This window comes from Martes martes, assembly GCF_963455335.1.
Source record: "Martes martes genome assembly, chromosome: 1".
Classification (NCBI taxonomy): Eukaryota; Metazoa; Chordata; class Mammalia; order Carnivora; family Mustelidae; genus Martes; species Martes martes.
In genome coordinates this window covers 93,683,052-93,706,662 of record NC_137888.1, presented here as the reverse complement: position 1 = coordinate 93,706,662, position 23,611 = coordinate 93,683,052, and the positions used below count along the sequence as shown (strand labels likewise).

General features: G+C 36.0%; 1 protein-coding gene across 2 annotated transcripts in view; it reads left to right on the top strand.

Annotated features, from left to right (window-relative positions):
• SLC2A2 (solute carrier family 2 member 2) overlaps positions 1 to 18,649 on the top strand; it is a 29,849-nt gene extending 11,200 nt beyond the window's left edge. For both annotated transcript variants that reach the window (XM_080808590.1, XM_080808591.1), the window contains 8 exons: positions 4,548 to 4,672; positions 7,339 to 7,454; positions 8,338 to 8,500; positions 8,997 to 9,184; positions 11,894 to 11,998; positions 15,275 to 15,376; positions 16,260 to 16,463; positions 16,548 to 18,649. In XM_080808590.1, coding sequence (XP_080664716.1) covers positions 4,548 to 4,672; positions 7,339 to 7,454; positions 8,338 to 8,500; positions 8,997 to 9,184; positions 11,894 to 11,998; positions 15,275 to 15,376; positions 16,260 to 16,463; positions 16,548 to 16,748 — 1,204 coding nt within the window. In that variant the 3' untranslated portion in view covers positions 16,749 to 18,649. The remainder of the gene's footprint in view (positions 1 to 4,547; positions 4,673 to 7,338; positions 7,455 to 8,337; positions 8,501 to 8,996; positions 9,185 to 11,893; positions 11,999 to 15,274; positions 15,377 to 16,259; positions 16,464 to 16,547) is intronic.
• Positions 18,650 to 23,611: the final 4,962 nt, after the last annotated feature.

Genomic DNA, 23,611 nt, shown 5'->3' with positions numbered 1-23,611 from the left:
TACCCCCTCACACAGAGAGAGGAAATAAAATGAGAAAATCATATGTTTGTTTTTTAGATTTATTTTCTGTTTTGAGGCCACCTTTTGTTTATTAATTATCTTTTCCTCTGATGATAAAAATGAATATGGAAATATGGAAAATTTAGAAAATGCAAAAACCTCTAAAGATGTAAATGATATAGGTAATTATTTTAGTAATTCTGGACTACAATCTAATTTTTAAAATTCCTACTTTGTTTTTTTTTCAAAAGACAAGATTTCACTTTTATTTTTTTTGTTGTTACGTTAGTCACCATACAGTACATCATTCATTTTTGATATAGTGTTCCATGATTCATCATTTGCATGTACCTTTAAATTATAATTTTATCTCTCTCATTAAAATTCTGATGATTTCCTCCTCTTGCACTGGAGATTTATATAATAAAACTATAAGAAGATTTCTTCAACAATGAGTAGAATTGGGGCACCTGGGTGGCTTAGTCAGTTAAGCGTCTGCCTTTGGCTCAGGTCACGACCCAAGATCAGGATCAGGTGGGGAGTCTGCTTCTCCCTCTGCCCTTCACCTAGCTCTCATGCTCTCTCTTACTCTCTCTCTCAAATAAATAAAATCTTTTTAAGAGTGAGTAGTGTAATAACCCAAGTTTTACTCTTGTTCTTATTATTCTTGTTCTTATTATTCCTCTACCATAAAAGATAATAGTCAGTTTCTCACATTTTTATCAATTTTCTGGTATTAGCTAAACCTAAAAGTCAGAATCTGGGGGCGCCTGGGTGGCTCAGTGGGTTAAAGCCTCTGCCTTCGGCTAGGGTCATGATCCCAGGGTCCTGGGATCGAGCCCCGCATCGGGCTCTCTGCTCAGCAGGGAGCCTGCTTCCTCCTCTCTCTGCCTCTCTGCCTACTTGTGATCTCTGTCTGTCAAACAAATAAATAAAAATCTTAAAAAAAAAATCAGAATCTGCAAGTTACAGTGTCCATAAACCAACTTTAATTGTTCAAAAAGTTTTTAAATCATTTTAATTTGAACCAAATTGGCTTACACAGTAATTGAAAGAATTTCTAGACTAATTATTTCTAAAATAAATAAAATTAAGCAAAGTTAAATTTTAAAATATGAATCAACCAATTCTTTTAGCAGCTACTAATGTTTTATACCTCTTCCCACCCCTGAAGAAAAAATTTAAGGGGTGCCTGGCTGGCTCATTGGTGGTGTCTGCAACTCTTGATCTCAGGATCATGAGTTCAAGTCCCAAGGTGGGCATGAGAATAGATAGATAGATGGATAGACAGATGGAAGGAAGGTAGGAAGGAAGGGGCCCTTGTTAGGGTCTAAATCTTATTTAGAAGTGAGATTTTTGACAGGTCCGGTGATGTACTAAAGCATTTAATTCATGTCCTCGTGATGGAAACAGGATGCATACCCTCTCAAGTCTTAGAATTTAGCATCAACAACGGCTATACCCCAAAACAATGTCAGATGATCACTTATCAAATGACTTATGGTAAGCTAAAAGTGAGGCTTCTTCCAAGTCTCAGCAGAAAAATGATTCTCCATGAATAATAAGCACAAAATTAATAATTTTAACATCAAAATTAAGACAAAAGAGTTCAGTCTCTCCTATAAAACTATTTTTCTAGGAAGATTCACTAAGAAATGACATGATTTTTCTTACTGACCAGGTCATTGTTCTATCAATTAAAAATAAGTAAATAAAAACTTATTTTTTCCTTACTCCTTTAAAAAAAAGTATTTCCTTATAATAGTGTAGTAGGCAATAAATGTCTGTGGCCACTGTTTTATAGATTTGGCTTCTCAGGGTCAATTTTTCCAGAAGCTGTGCACTTTAACTTTAATTACTACGGAATGGTGGAGGAGACGATGGTCTGTGCAATCCACAGTACTGTAAGCAAAGGAAGGTAGACATAGCCTGCTTTTGAATGCACTTTCTTTTAAATAAAAAATGGAACTCACTAAAATCAATCTGTGGTTTCACACAGATCAAGCCCCGGCTCTGACACTTAATAGTTGTATGAAAATGAGCAAGTTACTTAGGTTCTCTAAGATGTTTCCCCAACCATCTACAATGTAGGAAAAAAATAGTACCTAACTCATTGGATTATTGTGAGAGTTTACATGAGAGCACAGATAGAGCATTTATCACAATGCCTGGTACATAGTAAGCAGGCACTGAATGTAGCATTATTTTGATGCTGATGGTGATACTGATGCTGATGCTGATGATGAAGACAATTATGATGACAGTGTTAAACCCTGTGCTAACAGGAGTATTTAGAGCAAAATTTGAAGAAATATACTTAGAAATGTATTTCTTTTTCCCTGATTTAGTGATTTAATGTATTTTTGGATTATTTATTCTTGTCCACTTCTCATGTCTGAGCAGAAGTTAAAATCCTTTAGTTTACAAAGTGCTTCAGCATCCATTAGCTCGTAAGGAAGAGGGACTTTAGAGCAACCTGGCATCAAATATACTTTCAGGCTATCTCTTTTAAGAGTTTTTCTCCCTAACAGAATATATTCCGTAACAGAATATATACTACTCGCGAGCTAGTAACAATTTCTTAAAGTTACTGAATTTGTTTGCTCTCTGTCCTTGAGTAGAGAAAAGGCACTTCACAGAGAAATAGCCCTGTCTTTTTCTGCTCTGCAGCTCTGAAACTGGCCAGCTCTAAAACACTGTTTCCCCTCCCTTTGAGTAGTTGACATTCTCCATGTGTTGGTTTTCTAGTACTGCTCTAATGAGTTACCATAAACAGTGGCTGAAACAACAGGTATTGCCTAAGAGTTTTGGAGGTCGGAAGCTCAAATTCAGTTTCATTTGGCTGAAGCCAAGGTGTCAGCAGGGCTGGTTCCTGCTGCAGCTTCTGAGAAGAACCCATTTCCAGCTTCCGGTGGTCACCATATTGCTTGGCTTGCGGACCTCATTCAATCTGCAAAACACATTACTCCAATCATACTTCTGACATTACATTATCTTCTCCTCTGCTCTCCTCTTATAAGAATACTTGTGATTCCATCATTGGATGGATAATCCAAGATAATCTCTTTACCTCAATACCACTAATTTAATCACATCTGCAAAAACCTTTTTATTATATAAGGTAATATATTCCCAGAGTCTGAGGATTAGGATGTGGACTCTTAGGGGATATTATTAAGCCTATCATATTTGTTGGGTAATCTTTGTAGTATAAGACTACATAATTTTATTCTCCAGAAAAAAAAAATCTGTCTGGTATTAAAGATACATGCTTAGAAAAAGCTCTGCTATTTAAGTTTGAAACATTGACACAGAATATTAAAAGATCCTTACACTTCTTTGTGGCACAAATACTTCTACACCTGTCCATTCAAATTCTTTTATTGGCCTTATCATCATCATTAAACTTTTTAAGTTATTTTTTATTAACATATATTAAACTTTTAAAATTATTTTTTATTAACATATAACGTATTATTTGCCCCAGGGGTACAGGTCTGTGAATCATCAGGCTTACACATTTCATGGCACTCACCATAGCACATATCCTCCCCAATGTCCATAACCCGCCACCCTATCCCTATTCCCCACCCCCCCAGCAACCCTCAGTTTGTTTTGTGAGATTAAGAGTCTCTTATGGTTTGTCTCCCTCCTGATCCCATCTTGTTTCATTTTTTCCTTCATCTATTGAATTTTAAAGGTTTTTGTGCCCCACTTTCCCATTGAACAGGAATAAAAGTATCAGATATCTGCAAATATTGTTAATTTTCACATGATTAATTTTGAAAATGATGTTTTTGTTGCTACTGTCAGCTTTATTACATATTTTACATTGGCTGACATTAATTTATAGGTTCTGGAAATATGACACACAATGTTAAAATAAGAATAATTTTAACTCCCTTTGATAAGGCTTAAAGTAAAAGAATATTTTAATTTACTTCCAAACAATTCATATTAAAAGAAATTTAACTTTGGAAGCTCCTTACATCATCTACATCAACTAAAAACCCGTGTCATTAAGAAAGAAAGAAAGAAGGAGGGAGGAAGGCGAGAGAAGGAAGGAAGGGAGGAAGGAATGAAGGAGGGAAGATGAAAACAAGAGAAATGAAAAGAGAAGAGAAGGAAGAAAGAGGGGAAAGAGGATGTCATAGGTTGCAACTACAGTGTTGAATGTAGCTATCACCAGGCAATTATTACTTAAAACAATCAACTTGTAGAAAAGTTAATTAGTTAACTGTTTGAAAAACTTTCAGAAGGGTTATCTTAAGTCAAACCAGTCATCAGTACAGTTGAATCATCTTTATTAAAATGTGGAGATCACATGCATGAAACCCGGATTTTTCTCATTATAAACATTATTTACTGGTAAAGCTTTAGTCCACAGATAAGTCAAACTAGCAATTATGGTTTAAAATCCCCCAGCTAACTTTCTCAGCAAAATTAAAATAACTGCTCTTAAGTAAATATCTTAGCATACTCTGAAAGCAAATAATTTTATCAAGTTTTGATGGTGAATTTGTAATCCTTGCTTTTTAAACTTTCAGAATCAAAGCCATGTTGGTAGCAAACATTCTCTCATTAGTTGGAGCTCTCCTGATGGGGTTTTCAAAACTGGGACCATCTCACATTCTTATAATTTCAGGAAGAAGCATATCAGGACTCTACTGTGGTAAGTCATGCATGCACGCACACGCGCGCGCACGCACACACACACACACACACACGTCTGGAAATTATTTTAAAGGCAGATTGGTAACATGCAGGGAAGTTTTTGAGCCAGAGATGGCATCACAAAAGGGGAAGGCAATAGCATAAAATTGAAGTCCTGAGTCAGGGAGGTTTGGGACTAGTAAGTGGGAGTTACGAAACTACCTTCTCGCTCCTGGCAATTTCTAGTGGCATAATCACAGGTAAGTTATTTAATTCATAGTTTCCTTCTCTGTTAAATGAAGGAGATAGTATCTACGATGTAGGGCCCTTGCGAGAATGCATGTAAAACGTTCAGCACAGAATCTGCCTCCAGTAAGCTGCTGAGAAAAGCTAGCTGTTGCTATTGCTCCAGCTGTCCTGAGGACAGTGGCACGCTGCTACACCCAGAACCTCCAACTCGGCTCTTGGGGCCTACTTGGCCACCTAGGTCTCTGTCTCTCCTTTCTGGAAAGACCTTGACACCCAAGCCCATCTCTCAGAGCATATTCCCTTAGTGGTTGGATTCCAGATGTGGCTGGGTGAAGCGTTACAGTGGCGGTAATCTCAGGGAGAGGTAGTCAGGCAGGAGCAGCTGGTAGAGGAGTTCATAACGGACAAAGGATGCACCCCTTCCTTGTAAACCTAACATCTGAGTATCTGGAATCACTAGTTCTTAGAAATAGCTTTTCAAAAGTTTGAAACTTTTGAAAGTTTCAAACTTTCAGAAGCAAATGTAATCAGCAGAGGTCTGAGCAAAGGGAGGATCACCTGATCTCTAAAATAGCCAAATCTTTAGATTCTCAGTGCCAGTGAAGCCCTGATTCTGATGGCTTGGAGCCAAGGTTTAACCCACTGTCCCAAATCACAGAACTGTCTTTCAAAGCACTAATATCCACTGGTGCTGGGGGAGGGTACAAGAGCACAAACAATGTATAAAATGTTTATAGTTTTTACTTGCAAAGAGAAAAGACTATAGCTTCATGTGTCTTTGATGATCCCTTGAAACAAAATTCTAAACAAAATTCTAAAGGGCCACAAGTTAATAACTTAATTAAAAGTCTCTTTTCATTATTTTCAATGTTACTACAAATAGCTGAGAGTGAGGATAGCTTTATTAAAGTGAAGAGGCAACCAACACGTGGAGAGATTTAGACTCAGAATGAATTAATTCTGGCACTGTCCCTGCCTGGGTTTAGATATATTAACTGGATCTTTTGTAAAATGCAAAGAATAACACTATCAAGGAGGTCCAAATCATGATTCTTCTTTCTTCTCTCTCCATTTTAAAAAATACAGTATGAAAAAAAATCACAAATATTTTTGAGAAAATTGAAAAGAAATGTTATAAACATTGTGGAGCAACCTATCACTAGCATAGCCAAGTAATTCATACTCCCCAACAATCTTTTAAAATTATGCCTGGTTCTGTTCTGAGCATTAAAATTGCTAAAAATTATAGGCAATACATTTTGACTTTAAATTTGTGTGAACTCAGACCTGTGATCTTATCTACATTATTATGTTCTTGAGATAAAATAGGAGGTATTACAAAGAGAGTACAGCCTGAAAAAGGGACAAATAAGTGTGTTTTTTCTTATTTAAGATCAACAGACCACACATTAGAGGCACATATAAATGTCAGCCAAAATTCAGATGCTATATCAATCATGCAACTGTTCATGTGAGCTATTAAAGAACATTTTAAATCATTAAAAAATACTGAAACAGTTCCCACATTCATCTTTTACACAAAAATCATACATTTCCATTTTATAGACAAACTGTCTAAGAGGAAGACTCTGACAAGTCTTATTTTTAAATTCTTAAGAAAATGCTAAACATTGCATTCAACCTTGCTTGTTGATAGTGTCTGACCTTTTCATGCACTCAGCAAATGGCTTGATACTCCACCATTTCCAACATGACTGATTACATCTGCGCTTAAGAAAGCTATAGAAGGCAGAATTGCCTAGGGCTTTTCAATTTTTTGGTATTCCTTTAAGCACCAAAATCTTTTCTGAAGCCCATTGTTAGGAGAGAATGAAGAAGCTGGGTTGCTCTGGTTGGAGTAATTGAAGGAAGAGCCCCTGAATTCCTTAACCTCTTCACCTGTCCACACCTCCCTCACCACTTTAACAGTGATCTTGAGGCATTTCCACACTGTGGAGGCTCAGGGCTTGTAGTTCTCGTGCTAAAACTCTATTGTATTATGATCTTGGATAAACTGTTTCTCACCTCTATCAAGTAGAGATTGGCTTAGATATGTTCTAATTTCCTTTAATACCATGAGTTTAGACCAAGAATATTATTAAAGCATTCTTGTCTCTTTTCTGAAGACAATCTGAGGCATTACGATGTAGAGTCGATTTTAACACGGTTTTAACTAAATAAGGCAATGCTGTGAATAATTGCCAAATCCATGACTAACCATTTCTTTCTATTCCTATATCTAGCTACAACTTCAATCAAGTCTTATCAACAAATATTCTTTACATAAACTGTGTCTATGACTGGGGACAAGGGGCCTTCCTTCCAACAGACTCTTAAAGGTCCTTTTAGTCAGGATATTGGCTATACTTGAACCAGATTATTGTTATTGAAATAGTCCTGGCTGCACTTTCACATTTATGTTCATGTTTTATGCAGGACTAATTTCAGGCTTGGTTCCAATGTACATTGGTGAAATTGCTCCAACCACACTCAGGGGTGCTCTTGGCACACTTCACCAGCTGGCCATTGTCACGGGCATTCTTATTAGTCAGGTAAAAACTTCTATTTCCTACTTCACCCATCCTCTATTTTATCCAGCTTCTCCCTCCCTGACAGATCAACACAGTGTAAAAAACCAGTTCCACCACTGGGAATGGGAATGCTATAGAGACTTAGGCTTTTTAGCTCAAAGCTGAATTATTACTGCTCCACTCCTCACTTCTCCCCTTGGATCTGTGGTAGGTTTGGCAATGGAGATGCCCCAAGATGCCAGGTCTTGAACTCCAGGAGCTAGTCTAGAATTAAATTACTCTGTTCAGATTTCAAAGAATAGGAAACTTCACATTTTTGACTGCTTGGATTTCCTTTGTTCTGGGCATCTTACCTAGACAATTACTATGTATATGATTACCATAGCAGTTTTTTGTTCAGCTGGCTCTATCCTTCTCTTCTATCCCATGGACTCAGAATCCTCAGAACCCCTAACCTAGGATTATCCAGAGGGTAAGCCACTGCAATAAGGATGATAAATCTGGTTCTCACTAAAATGATTGTTCTATCTATGTAACCCCATTTTATTTTTCTGGATAATCGAAGAAGAAATTTTTTAGGGTCTAAAGTTACACATGATTTTTGTTGTTGCTTTAGGTTTCAAATGTGTTCTTAAAAGTTTGTTTGTTTCCCATCCTAAATGACCCATATAAGTTAATGAAAATAAACCTCAGTGAACTCTTTGTAACATAGTCCTGAATTTAGTGAAGTAAGACACACTAGTAATAGTTTCTGCTTTGGGCATACTTGAGTCAAAATTGTCAGGGATTACCATTAAATAACTTTCAACAAACGGTTTCACTATTAAATAACTTTCAACAAACGGTTACAGAAGGCAGACCCAAAGCGTTCTGCAGTTGCCATGCTTCCTCCCTGCCTTTTCAGATTGTTGGCCTCAACTTTATCCTGGGCAATCATGAACGATGGCATATCCTTCTTGGTTTGTCTGCTGTGCGAGCCATCATCCAGTCTCTGCTGCTCTTCTTCTGTCCAGAAAGTCCCAGGTACCTTTACATCAAGTTGGATGAAGAAGTCAAAGCAAAGAAAAGTAAGTCTGTGGATGTTCTTTTTTCTTCCTATTGTTTTGGAACTATCAGCTAATGAAAAACAGTGTGCATGAATGTTTACTGGTCAAGTTGGTACAAGCGCTTTCCAAATGAAGTCAATGATTACATGTAAAAAGAATGTGCAAGATCACTTCAATAGGACTCACACATGCCATTTCAAACCCATAAACACTTGAGTCCAAATGGAAAACCCACATGCAGGGTATTGGACTCAACCAGAGGCTTCTAAAAGACTTCTACATGCATCATTCTTCTATGATAACAAAGATCATAGTTTTCTTTGTCACTAGATATAAGCCAAATGTTTTTCTCAAAATTTAAAAACAGGATCTAATTTTACAAAAAGAATTGCCAACACTCCTGCTGTAAAGCAATAGAAAGGGCTATGCTGAACTACAGCTCTTTCATTAACATAATAAAAATAAATTTACTTTTGTTTTGACCTGAGTTGTGTCGACCTGATCAATTTGTGGGCAGGCTTGAAAAGACTCAGAGGAGATGTTGATGTCACCAAAGACATCACTGAGATGAGAAAAGAAAAAGAAGAAGCATCCAGTGAACAGAAAGTCTCCATAATTCAGCTCTTCACCAATTCCAGCTACCGACAGCCTATTCTAGTAGCACTGATGCTGCACGTGGCTCAGCAATTCTCTGGAATCAATGGAGTAAGTTTAAGAATACTTTCTAACTCCCTAAAATAGGGGAAGATAGGGGTATAAATTAAATGACTAAAAGGCATTTAAAAATGTTGACATCATGTTTTACTACAAAAACATATTGAGCATTAATTTTCTTTGTTTTGCCACATCTGCTTTCTAAAACTGGACTAGAATTTTAAAAAATGTCAATAATCAATGGTACTGTGGGTCTATTCAGATGGAAGGTAATAAGCAAAAATCATAATTAATTCAAAAGAGGGAAAATGAGAATAATTATGCCCCCCAAAAACACCCTAAATTACAGGGGACTTCTAGAGTTGAGTAGCAAATTTAGGATTTAGTCCATAGTTCCTGTCATCTATGTATCATTATTATTTTTTTAAGATTTTATTTATTTATTTAAGAGAGAGAGAGCATGGGGGTGCAGAGGGAGAGGGACAAGCAGGCTTCCCGCTGAGCAGGGACCCCGACGTGGGGCTCAATCCCAGCACCCTGGATCATGACCTGAGCTGAAGGCAGACACTTAACTCACTGAGCCACCCAGGCATCTACCCTGTTTTACCTATGTAAATGAAGTATACCAGGGCGCTTAGCTGGCTCAGTTGGTTGAGCATCAGACTCATGATCTTAATCTTGGGACTGTGGGTTCTGGATTGAGTTCTGTGTTGAGCCCTGCACTGGATGTGAAATAAATAAATAAATAAATAACACCAAATAGTTAGGTGCAAAGAAGTTTCCTGCCATGCAAGAAACTTTCACTCTATTTGGAGAGCCAGCATACAAAAGAAATAATAGTGTGAACTGGCATGACACTGGAGTAAGGGCAGTAGATAAGACATGATTGAAAACCATACTGAATGTATGTTTTCACTAGCTTTTAGGTTTTGAACTGAAATCATTGCATTACACAGACTAAAACTGTTCTACTGGCAATTAGCTATTAGAAGAAAAAAAAATAAACATTTGCTAAAAAAAATACTAGATTTAAAAAATCACTTACCCTCTTTTACTGTTGTTAAAAATATGGTTTTGGCTTCCTCTATTATGAGCTAATCACAGATCCGCAAGGAGGTGACTTGTGGATGGGCAGAGCCTTGGGAGAGGTAAAGAAAGTAATTCTTACCTGTTGAAACAAAAGGAGACCTGAACCTCACTCAACAAGCTGAATACTGCTCTCCTGTCATCTCTATCCTCCTTTAATGGGTCCTTGATATCCCTCTTAATCTAACACTCTTGTAACTTCAGGGTTTGGAGACCAAATTTGTATCCTTTTTCCAGCTCTGCCTGTATATCCAAAAGAACAATACTTAGTCTTTCTGAACCTCCCTGCTTTAGCTCCTATCCCAGTTCCTGACGTAGAGGCTTCCAGGAAATGTTGAACCGAGGCTGTTGGGCAGCCTAAAAGTGTGGGATAGTGTGCAGTGTACTATAAACTACTCTTCACTGAGTACAATCTGTACAGTCCTTCTCCATTAGCCCTATCTGCAAGAAGAGGTGCCAGCACAGGACATGTTAAATGGGGAAGGAACGGGAGAGGGTGACAGAATGACAGAATGGCCTTAAAAAGACCATTATAGGGCACCTGGGTGGCTCAGTGGGTTAAGACTCTGCCTTTGGCTCAGGTCATGATCCCAGAGTCCTGGGATCGAGCCCCACATTGGGCTCTCTGGTCAGCAGGGAGCCTGCTTCCTCCTCTCTCTCTGCCTACTTGTGATCTGTCTGTCAAATAAATAAAATCTTTAAAAAAAAAACATTATAAATGTAAAAACACAATTAATAATAAAGGCTATTAGAGAGATTTGAGGATTTCTCCATGTCCACTGAGATTAGTGAAAAATTTTGGATTAAAAGCAGTAACAACCAGAATTCCTATACACACTGGTAAGAGTGTCAATTGACACAACTTTTCTGGAAAACCATTCATCAGTATCTATCAAAGCTGAGCATTTAAATACACTATGGTCTAGTAATTCTATTCCTAGATACAAATGTGTACATATTTCACCACAAGGATTGTACTAGAGTGTTCATAACAGCACCCTTCATATTCACCCAAATGACAATTACCTAAATACCTATCAGTAGTAGACTGGATAATAAATAGTGGTATATTAATAAAAAAATATTAAGCAATGATAATGAACAGTGTACAAATACACACAACTATATGGATAATTCTCGCAAAGGTAATGTTGAAACTAGATACCAAATAATTCACACTGTGTGGTTCCATTTTTGGCAAGTACAAAACTAGGCAAAATCTGTCATAATGTTAGAAGTTGAAGAGCTTCCTTGGAAAAATAGGGAGATATTCTGGGGGATTCTGGAAGACTGGGAATGATTTATTTCTTGATCTGTGTGCTATTTGCACAGGTGTGTTCAGTTTGTGAAAATTAACCTGTATACTTATGTTGTGTGTACTTTTTTGTATGTATTTTACACCTTAACAAGAGTTTAAAAATTAAAAAATATATATCAAGATAATGCAAATTCAGAGTTTTCAGCTAAATTTAAGGAGAACTTTAAGGAATCAGAAGTTTCAAACACTAAAGGTTGATAGTGGTTTCTCACTGCCTGGAAGGAAAGGACAGATAAAATGTTTAGGGACCATGGTTCCATAGAAACTACTAAAAATAAACAACTTAAAATATTTCTTGTTTTCAAGCTATCAGTGCCAGGATTCTTGATTAAAGCTAAATCGTTATTACTTTACAGATCTTTTACTACTCAACCAGCATTTTTCAGACAGCTGGAATTAGCCAACCTGTTTATGCAACCATTGGAGTTGGTGCCATCAACATGGTTTTCACTGCTCTCTCTGTGAGTTTATACCCCAGATAAATATGCACTTGTTCCTCAGTTCAGAAATGGTGGAGGGAGGTACCTTGTGATCTAAAAGCAACCGGCGATTTATCGCTCATGTGTATTGGGTGTATAGACCCAAGTGGGTCACAGGAAGAGTCCTATATGCAAATAAACTACTAAGCATAGCTGAACAGATGGATCACTGTTTGTTCCCATTTGCTGGGATGCCATTTAGTCACTCATTTGTGAATTAATAACTGACTTGGGGCACAGAGGACTTCTTCCTTGTGTAAATAGCTGGATTCCTTTTCCTTTGCTCTGTACTTACATCTGTTGGGATCAGGTGATGTGTCATTTCTATCAATATTGGGTCTTCTACCTAGGTTCCTCTCTTTTCGTGGTTGACATTCTTTTTTATCCTGATGTCTTGGTAAAAACACTTTAAAAAAATAAGGCCCTCTGTAACATATCTATGCCTGTAACATGGTTAAACAGACTCAGCAAATTCTTATGATATTAGGTCAATGGAGAGAGCTTCCAGATAGCTCACAAGGCCATAACTTCTGGTGATGCATAAAAATGTTTGTGATATTGTAAGAGATGGAGTGGAAGTGGTATAACTTGAAATGCTATTACTTTTGAAATGTTATTTTTTTTCTGACAAGAAGAAAGGTCATATAGTCTTCTCAAGACCAAATACCTTATACAATGAATGATTCAGTACCTTGACAATAATATTTAACATAATCAAAGAATAGATTAACAATCTAAGAAGAGTGAACAAACAACAAAAAAACCCCTAAAACTTCCCAACTCATATAATTCACTCTAAAAATGAGGATATTGGGCTTATTTTTATCTTTGAATGCAGGATATCCAAAAAGCTTGTGCTTTCCAATGTTGGTCACCATGTTATATTCAATATACTTTAGTCACTTGTTTTTCATTCTCTGCAGATGGACTTTTAACTATTACCTTAGGGTGGTCAATAAATTACAGCCTAGCTACCTAGATCAAAAAGCAGATTTGTCCAGACTACATTAAACAGTGCTGGACCTTGGAAAGAGGAGGGAGAACAGATAACAAGGGAACACCAGGAGTTCTGTAGGCATGCTTTAGAGATAATGCCTGTTCAAGCAAAAAGGCCACGAAAAATCGATGAAGGCCTGCTACTGGGATGTAATCTACTCACATTCTTTTGTCTCCTGAGATATATTCTTTACAAATCCTACTTCAACATATTTTTCTAATATGGAGATTATGCTTAAAACATTTTATATGTAACAGGATTTGGTATGTAAAACAACAAGTTGTCAAAATTAGGTAAACCAAATAGCAAATGCCTATAAAGGGAACTACTACAGAATTTCATTTTTGCCCCCCCCTCCCCTCAACCCAGCTGGAGTAGGAGAAGTTGTTTTGAAAAGTTTCTTGATTATTTTAAATATACCCTTTTAGAGTTTATCCTTTTATTCTATGAAAGTTTTTGAACAGATGAGTGACATTTTAAAAATCAGCTCTAATCATCTGTCTAACCCTCCAGGGCTATAGATAACATTCAAAATTTTTAATTACATTTATTTTTGAAAAGTTGTTTTAAGGATCAAAAAGTACAAAAAGGATAGTCCTTCGATCACCCAATTCCTCTCCCCTAAATTACCAATGTTATTGAATTCTGTGTAGCCTTTCCAATAAAGATACACAAATGGGAATATGCACTGATAAGATATTAATGTCTCGCCAACTTGGAAGGGACATAATCAATTTTTTTTTCTGAATGAGTATTTGGGAAAAGAAAGACTTTCCTAACTCCATGCTGAATTATGTTTCCACATTCCATATTTTCTTCCACACTAATGGGTCAGTAGAAGAGGGCCTGTAAACTTGAGAGAAAACAAAACAGGAAGAAACATGCAGGGAACAGGGACACAAATGGGTCTAGAGAAGAAGCAGTGGCATCCAGAATCTGTGTGATACATACTGTCTTGGGCAAAGACAAGGGTTCTGGTCAGGCAGACATCTCCACCCTCAAGGAGTGAGTTTAGAATTTATTATCCTATTAGAAAAAATTGTTCAGAAACAGAGGAAACAGTAAAATCCCTCATTCCTGAAGAAATGCTTCTATTTTCCTGATAGCTTGACATGGTGTCATCAAGTCAACTTTGAAAGTCATACTTACAAATTATATAGAGAAATGTTATGAACGTGGGCAAGAGGTGTTTTTCATACTACCTTCTCAACAGTAAGTGTGGGCTGTTTGTTCATCATCCTGAAGTGATCTGAAACCGAATATGAATTGTCTCTGAAATGAAAGGGGCTTTCATTATAGGGGAAAACAAATGTTTCAGATATTCTCAGAGCCAAAGCTCAAGGGTATTAGATTGCTCTTGATTTACTGATAGATTTATGAGCCAAGCCAATTTACTCATTGAAGTAAGAAATTATGACAGATAATTTCTGTGTGTGATTCACCAACCCTGGCAGTATCCCAAGGATCAAGCAAGAAGAGTCTATTTAACAAATATTGGTCTTGGCTAGTCATAAATGTTAACCATTAATGCAAAGGTCCACAGACCCAAAGGCATCAATGACATATCTCCTAAATTAGGATAAGAAAGCACTTTAAGCTTTTGCTTTAAAGTCTTATCTTTTCAAATGGATAATTCACTTCCAGCACCAAATACATTTAGACACACCAGAAAAATGCAGATTTGGTAAAGTGATAAATTCTGTAAGTTGCCAGATGAGTGGTTGTAATTTGACTTTATTAGCAATTAGAAAGTTGGATGAGAATGGTTGACAACCCAACAGTTATACTATTTCAGGTGTAGGTTTTCTGCAGTGCACAAAACGTTGTACTTATAATAGGATAATTATCAAAAGATAAATTAATGTCCTTTATGTAGAGCCATTTTAAATGTATAAGAAATCTACTGAAATACATCTGAGATGTACAGACTCTAATATTGTACTCAAGTAATAATTGTAGAGTGATGGTAAGGTTATGCTTCTTTCTCCAGAATGGCCTGTTCAAATGACTGTGACTAAATGAAGCAGGTATCTTTTAATTATCACTGAGACCAGTTCTGCCACCTGAGGCAAGAGTCACCCCCCAACTCAGTTCCACATCTGTAAAATGGGCTTACAGAATTGCCTCCTTCCAGCTGTATAAATTAAAATGACCCCTTTGGCAGTAAAAACTATTAGTATATGAGTATATATGAGTATATATTAGTATATATTAGTATATTAGTATATTAGTTAGTCAGTATGTTTTTAAAACTTTCCCAGGTATTCCTTGTGGAGAAGGCAGGGCGACGCTCTCTGTTTCTAATAGGAATGAGTGGGATGTTTGTCTGTGCCATCTTCATGTCCGTGGGACTTATACTACTGGTAAGTATAGATTTTTGCACTGAGGTATTTGGTTACCACATGATAGCCCTACTGAGCTCCAGGCTCTGTAAGTAAAACCATTTGAGAGACACCTAGGAGGCTCAGTTGGGTGTGCATCTGCCTTCAGCTCAGGTCATGATCCCGGGTCCTGGGATCGAGTCCCTTGGGCTCCTTGCTCAGCGGGGAGCCTGCTTCTCCCTCTGCCTCCTGCTCCCCCTCTGTGCACATGCTCTCTCTCTGTCTCTGACAAATAAATAAATAAAATCTTAAAAAACAATGAGTTTGACTTATGACAAAAACCCAGAGGAACAGCATAGAATACAAGGGAGAAATGCAAAGAAAAGGGGAACTAGCTTTTGGGGTTTAAAGACTTAATTGTCACAAAGTAAACTGCACTTGTTGCCAAGGGAGGCAGTGTTGCAAAATGGTCAGAGCATAGTCTCTGGGGTCAGCTCTGCTCACGTTCTAACACTGGCTCTGTCATTTGGCTACCTATGTGACCTAGGGCAAAGTACCAGGCCTTCGCAAACCCAGCATCTTCATCCACTACTTCATGGAGGGTAATGCATCCTGTCTAGCAATCTTGGTATGAATAGGAGCAAAGGTCATTAGATTCTTGCCTTGCTTCTATCACAGGAAAAGACTGAGAATCATATAAAATCCTAATCCAGAGGATTTCCTCTAACAGAGTTCAAAACATTTAAAAGCATAACTTAGACTTGAATAAACTTGTCTCAAACCAGAATAATTTGTAGTTATTTGCACATAAACATATCAAGAACAGAGCTATGTCACTTCTGAACTCAGTGAGCCCACTTAGCTAAAAGAAGCAGCAGCCAATAATTCCAACTCCACTTCTGTTTTCGTTTTGTTTTTTCCTCAGGATAAGCTGGCTTGGATGAGTTATGTGAGCATGGTAGCCATTTTCCTCTTCGTCAGTTTCTTCGAGATTGGGCCTGGCCCCATCCCCTGGTTCATGGTGGCGGAGTTCTTCAGTCAAGGACCACGGCCTGCTGCTTTAGCAATAGCTGCATTTAGCAACTGGACGTGCAATTTCATTGTAGCTCTGTGTTTCCAATACATTGCGGTAAGCAGTCTATTATTGTGCAAATTTGCTGAGTAGAGATGGAGTAGAACGGCTGCTAATTGGAACTGTTTGTTCTCCATGCAGAAGTTCTGTGGACCTTATGTGTTTTTCCTCTTCGCTGGAGTGGTCCTGGCCTTTACTCTGTTTACATTTTTCAAAGTCCCAGAAACCAAAGGAAAGTCCTTTGAGGAAATTGCAGCAGAATTCCGAAAGAAGAGTAGCTCAGCTAAAGTGCCAAAAGCTGCTGTGGAAATGGAATTCCTTGGAGCTACAGAGACTGTGTAAAGATAACCTGCTTTTTTGACAAGAACAGAAACAGGAAGAAAGTTGTGTGTTTTTAATAGATGATTCTTTGAGAATTTTATATCTATGTCTTGAAGTATTGTTTTATTTTTTAGAGAGCTTTTATGGGCTCGTCTCAGAAATGTCATCAAAAATTACCAGAGAAAGTATTTTTTTTTAAGTTAGAGCATCTATTTTTGATAGTAAGATTCTATAATTATATGAACCAAAAAGTCTAGCTTATTTTACTACACCAAAGAGCAAGTGCATTATAATGTTCGAGCTCTATTCTTTATAATGAGGTTCTCCTGAAATGGAAGCAGTTCCAATGTATCATGTTATTGCTTCATTAAGCACGTGACTGGAAACCTGAAGCTGCAACTCATCTACATATTTGAATATGATTATGTTTGCATTTTCTTACCCACAGACCTCATACTAAAGGAGCTTTGGCTAGTGCTAATAAGGTCCACGTTAAAATTGATAAATTTTCTATTTTCTCCCACTTAGCTTTTTCTTTATTAGAATTTTTATTTTGTTTAAAAATTTTTGTCTGTCTTTTCACGTGGAATGGTTTATTGAATATATTAAGATATGTTCATAAGGAAAAACTTTTGTTTTTGGTAGGCTTACCAAATCTTCCAGGACTCAGAAAAAAAAAAAGTTAGTTCCTTTGCTTGATGACCAAATAATTCTTATAAGATTAAATACTGAAAAGATTTTTACCAGTCATATAGCTTGGGTTATGTTAATATTAATATCTATTATAAACATATGCTAATTCCTTGCTAGCTCAGTCCTCTGAGCTCTATTTTAGTTTGCTTTTAAACTGAGCACAGCCTGGTTTTCTCAGCTATATTCTTTATAAAGTACATTCAATCAGTGATTAAGCTGGGCATTTTTATATCTCCTCAAACCCTGAATAAGTTAGAGCAGTCTGAGGGAAATCTGAAATAAAGGATTGCTCTGTTTATTAAAACACAGTATCTATTTTGTGTTTCAAGACAAGATGAAAGAGTAGGATGCCAGGAATCCCAAAGATGGGTTCCTGAAAACTTCATGAATGCTCAATTTCAGACTTGATCAAAATCTCTATTAATTTTTCTGGTTAGATAGTCATTCCCTTTGATGTTCCTTCTTTGTTATGGCAGTATATGGATGCTATCTAAGCCGTTCTATTGCCACTGCTAACATTTCCTGTGTCCTATGTGCCAGGCACTGGTCTAAGTGCTTTTACCTATGTAGGCAAATTGGAAATGCACAGATGATTTAACAGACTTTCACTTATAGTCAATTTACAACTATGGAAATACAGTTCTGATGGATACCAAAGGCTTAGCAGGGAGTTAAGTATCTCCAGGCTGTTTTCCCCACAAAGTGGAGCAGAGTCAATCCTTTTTATGTTTGCTTTAATGTGACTAAAAGAAAGGTACTTTTTAAAAAGCACTTCCTATGTGTGGAAGGGGAAAAAAATGCTGAACACTTGTTTTTTTTCCCCCCAGAGTGTTTTACCTTTCTATAATTTGGCAGTCCAGACAACATAAAATTTTCTTTTCACTTTGCTTTTTATTCCCTTTGGACCAATTTGGAATAAATTATTTTTACTTAGGACTCAGGACACAGTTAAAGTGAGTTTAAATAGTTCAAAAGACTTTTGTGCCAGCTTGTGAACTCTAGAAAAATTGTGGGGACTCTGAATGGACAAGAGCAGGAGAATGGCTCCTGTGTGGCTCTTGTCCTCTTCTTCAGGATGCCTGTGGTCTTTGAGAAGCCCAAAGTTTAATGATAAAGAAGTTTAACATTTTTATAGGTGATGAATGTGATTTAATCAAATTGCTATTCCCAATCTCATTTACTAAGAAAATAACGTAGTAAAAGTTTAAATAAAGAACCCAAAAGACCACTTTCAAGTTCTAATTACTTATTTCAACTAATGTATAAACACCAGAAATTCATAGCCTGGAGTTTAATGCCTCAGAGAAATTGAAACCATTTATATTGTTTCCATTCCATATTTTTTTTCCTTGCAGAGATACAAATGAGTTGAAAAGAAACCTTAAGGTGAAGTAAGAAACTGTTAAAGCTTTATAAGACAACGGAACTATCTTAACATAATAGAAACTCCCTGGTCTTCAATTGGATGAATCACAATAAATAAAATTGGCACCAATTAATTAGATACAATTGTAGGGAAATTAGATGTGAGTTTGAATAATTAATTTGCATAGTACTCTATTATTTTTGTGGAAGTCTTTTCATACTCTAATGTCCTAACAATCTGATTTTTCTTAGCTTATTCGATGCATGATTACAATTCTTGGTCTGGCCACTCACCTGCTATACCTAGCTATTGCCCACTGTCATGATACCAGTGAAAGGATCTCAATGAAGAGAAGATCTTTCTCCTCTATGCAATCAGCAATGTGATGGCACTGGGATACGCTAAGATTCTGCCCCCTTCCTCCTCAAGGAGCTCACAGTCTAATAAGCAGTTCAGGAAGACCAGGATATGAATGTCCCCATGTGTGCTTTTTGCCATCCATGAAACTTGATTTGGAGACCTTGTAAAATGGGCACAATAATATTACCTACCTCAGAGAGTTGTAAGGATTAAATGTAAAGTGCTAAGAAGAGTTCCTGGTATAAAAGGAGGTGCTTAATAAATGTTACCTAGAATTAGTATTCACAAAGATACTGCTAAAATAAAAGTTTGTCATCTATATTGACAGTTCCAAATTTTTCTTTTCTTTTTAAACTTTTTTATTTTTTTCCAAATTTCTTTTGAGTACAAGAAATTCTATAAATTCAATATAACATTTTCTTATTTCAAGCAATGATTTCACAATGACAAAGGAATGGTAAAAAAATAAGGGAGATTTTAGGCTAACTCTTAAACCCAAACTTGTATTTCCAAGTTGATTATGAGTTTTTATTTTATTTTTAAAGTTTGTTTTTACCTAAGTTATTTTTTAAAAGGTTTCTATATTTCTTGAATAATACTAAGTACAGAGTAAAACATTGTATATTTAAATGCAATTCAACAAGATTATAATCACAGAAAAAGACCAAACCTTCTTGATAATCCTCAAAAACTGCAGAATTATTATATACATGTAAACCAGTGTGCATGCATAAGCTACTTCTTCTTACTGGATTATAGCATATGCAGCAAATAAGGCAATGTTAGGCAATATCTTGTGCTTATGGTGTCCTAAGCAGAGGTGCTGATTAAAGTATAAAAGAATAATTTTTCATTACAATTCTATCAGTGACCTGAGAAGAAAAGATTTGTTGCCAGGCACTCTGAGCCATCTGCTGGTGTTTTTTACTGCTTTCTAATTTGGCGCACATTAGAAAGAATCATCATGAAAAGACTGGTTTTAGTTAGGGGTATATATACACTACAGTTTTATGTCAATAAATACATTTCTGAATGCTTAAGTGTTGCTTTATTTTATATAAAAAATAACCACATTTAAGAAAATTAATATTGGCTTACTATAACATATCCTTGTTTCTTTCTTATGGTATTGTTCCTATTCTCATTTTAAAGATAACACATGAGTTACTTTTTAAATTCAAATTTTATTTCCATTAGGCAGTTGTTTTGATTATCAAGAGTAGGAAAAACTAACCTGAAGTCTAGGTAAGAACAACTGACTCACTTTGATAAAATAAAAATAATTTCTTCAGTAAATGTTTAGTTGAGCTCCCACTGTGAATAAGATACTTTGTTAAAATTTTGTGAAAGATATAAAACTTAGAAAACATTGTCTATATGCTCAATCACTTGCATTCTCATAAAAGGGATAAAAGTTTAAAACAAATAGTTACAGTATGAAGGAAAAAAATAGAAAAAAACTGTAGTGGTTTTTAAGTTGACCTCTACAATTTTTGTTTAGCTGCAAAGGATGTGATTTTTAAAACGATAGTATATAATGATATTTAAAAATTGTTGTGCTCTATTTACCCAATGGAATTTAAATACCATAGTAATTTGTTAATACAACCATTAAAATATACATAAATAGAGATATATACATATACATTAGCAGTTGGAAATTTTACCGCATTCTTTATTCTCCTATTTCCTTTTCATTTCCCCCAAAGATTTTTATCTCAAAAAAACAAATTTAAATGCTTTAAAACAATTCTTTGACGATTCTGAGTTTCTGCAACAAAATTATCTATAATTTGAATATTTTTGTTTAAAAATGTCTCTTTCAAAAAGGTCAAAATGTTTAACACTGTTTTCTGAACTGAGTTAGCATTTATGATTATTAGTACACAAATGAAAAAAATCTGTATTGCAGATTTTGATAGAATTATTAATTTTTAAAGTCATTTTAAATTTCATCTCAAGAAGCATGAGTTATTTATTTTTCAATCAATTAAAATATTAATGGATGGATATTTCTTGCTGTTAAAGAGTGTTCAGCATAAATTCTATTATTACACTGTATCATTACAGATGTATTAAAAATTTTTATTTTGAGCCACTTGGGGGGCTCAGTCAGTTAAAAGTCTATCTTCGGGAGCACCTGGGTGGCTCAGTGGGTTAAAGCCTCTGCCTTTGGCTCAGGTCATGATCCCAAGATCCTGGGATCGAGCCCCGCATCGGGCTCTCTGCTCAGCGGGGAGCCTGCTTTCTCCTCTCTCTCTACCTGCCTCTCTGCCTACTTGTGATCTCTGTCTGCCAAATAAATAAATAAAATCTTAAAAAAAAACAACAGTCTGTCTCCGGCTCAGGTCATGATCCCAGGGCCCTAAGATGGAGTCCCACATCGTGCTCCCTGCTCAGCAGGGAGTCTGTTTCTCCCTCTCTCTCTACCCCTCCCCCCAGCTCATACTCTCTCTCAAATAAATAAATAAAATCTTCTAAAAAAATTTATTTTCATAAATAATACTCTAGGAATGGAATATTCATTCCATAAAGTATTTCCAAATCATAGACAAAAACCACATAAAAATCAAACATAAAAGTAAGTTTCATTTTTTTAAATAAAAATAAGCTTTAATAATCTATCAGCTAACAACTCCATTGGACACTTCTTCTTGAATTTTGTTGTAATCAAAGAACTTATATTGTTGAAGGATTTGTTATCCAGTTGTTATAATCATTCTTCAGTTAGTTTCCGGGCAATATACCGAAAAGATTTTATCAAGACTTAATAAAAGAGTATTAATTATACTGCTAAATCTTCCACTTAGATGTAACTTGCTTAACCTGATATACTGAGAAGGAGTTGGGATAAATGAAATACTAATTTCCATATTTTCACATATAAAATAAAATTCTTCTATTTGATCACATGCCGTATTTACATCAAACCATTAGAGCTTAGATTTAGCTTGTTAGCTTGCTCAATTCATGGGAAATATCTATCATAAATAACTTAGTGGGCAAACTCACTCCTCACTGTCAAATTAATTTTCCAAATAAGATTTACTTTCTATATGACTTAATTTTTCACTTCCAGTAAGTACCTTAATACTCATTTCTGTGACAGCTTTCATATGTTTGAATTCCAGTAATACCACATGGATACTTGCCATAAGTCTGTCTCCTCCATTTTGAACAGATGCTTTACATTCTGTACTTTTATGGGTCTTTCTCTCAGGAGCAATACACATTGAAAATAATTGGGTAAAGTCTGTTAAACAAAAGTGGTCATTATCCTTTTCTACAAAGCCCACATTCAAAATATTCTAACTTGGGCCAAAATATATTATTTCTTATGCCACCTTAATTAAGGTAGGCTTCACAGGTAACATTATTTCCAAGTATTCCTTTGTTTTGTATCTCTAAAAGTTTAACACTCTGGGGCACCACACCATGGCAAGAGTCAGGATCCACTGAGAAGGACAATTATGAAAAGTGTTTGGAAAGAAGAACTGGTCTAATGAATATTAGGCACATATTGGGTATGAAAGTGTATGCTTTTGCCCATAATAAGAGATAATATTTCTAACTTTGGAAACAGTTATTAGAAGTTATTCACAAAATAAATGCTGGGGTAGGGGCAGGGTACAGAATCAAAAGATCCATCACCCAAACAACAGGAGTTCAAAAGAGAGGAAAAAACAAAACAGAGGGGAACAAATTATTAAAGACACATTATATTGGAATTTTGCTGAGCTGAGCTGAAAAACAAGAGATGAGATTGAAAGTTTATTGTGTGTCAAACACAATAAACAAAGCCCGAAATTTCACCATGAAATTTCAGAACACCAAAGATTAAGAAAAGAAAGACAGGTCACATACAAAGGAACAAGAGTCATCACAGCGTGTAATATGTGAACAGCAACTGTGGAAGCTAAAACGTTGTGGAGCAAAGCCTATAAAATCCTGAAGGACAATGATTTTCAACCTAGAATTCTCTCCCCAGACATGTTATCAATTGAGTGTGAAAGTAAAATAAAGATATTTCCAGACATACATGACTCAAAATTTTACCTCTTCTGCACCTTCTCTCATGAAACAAGTAGATGGTGTACTCTGCCAAAACAAAGAAGAAAACCACAAGAGAGTAAGATGTGGAATTCAGAAAAAGGGAAAAAAGATAAATCTGAGGACATAGTCATGGGTTAACAGCTAGCATCAGGGGCAAGAAAGCAACTGATTAAACCTGAAGCAAGGAAAAGAATGTTCCAGGGAAAAATAGAACTGAAAGATTCACTGATGTGTTTGGCCATATGAAGAACAATTTGGGATATTTAGGGGAAAAAATAGTGACAAACACATAGAAAACTATACAAATGAAGACATGGGGTAATTATGAATTTCTGGAGCTAGAGAAAGGTAGGGAATGGTATAAAATGGAAACATCATAGTACACTACTTGGCTGGGCAGTGAATAATTATT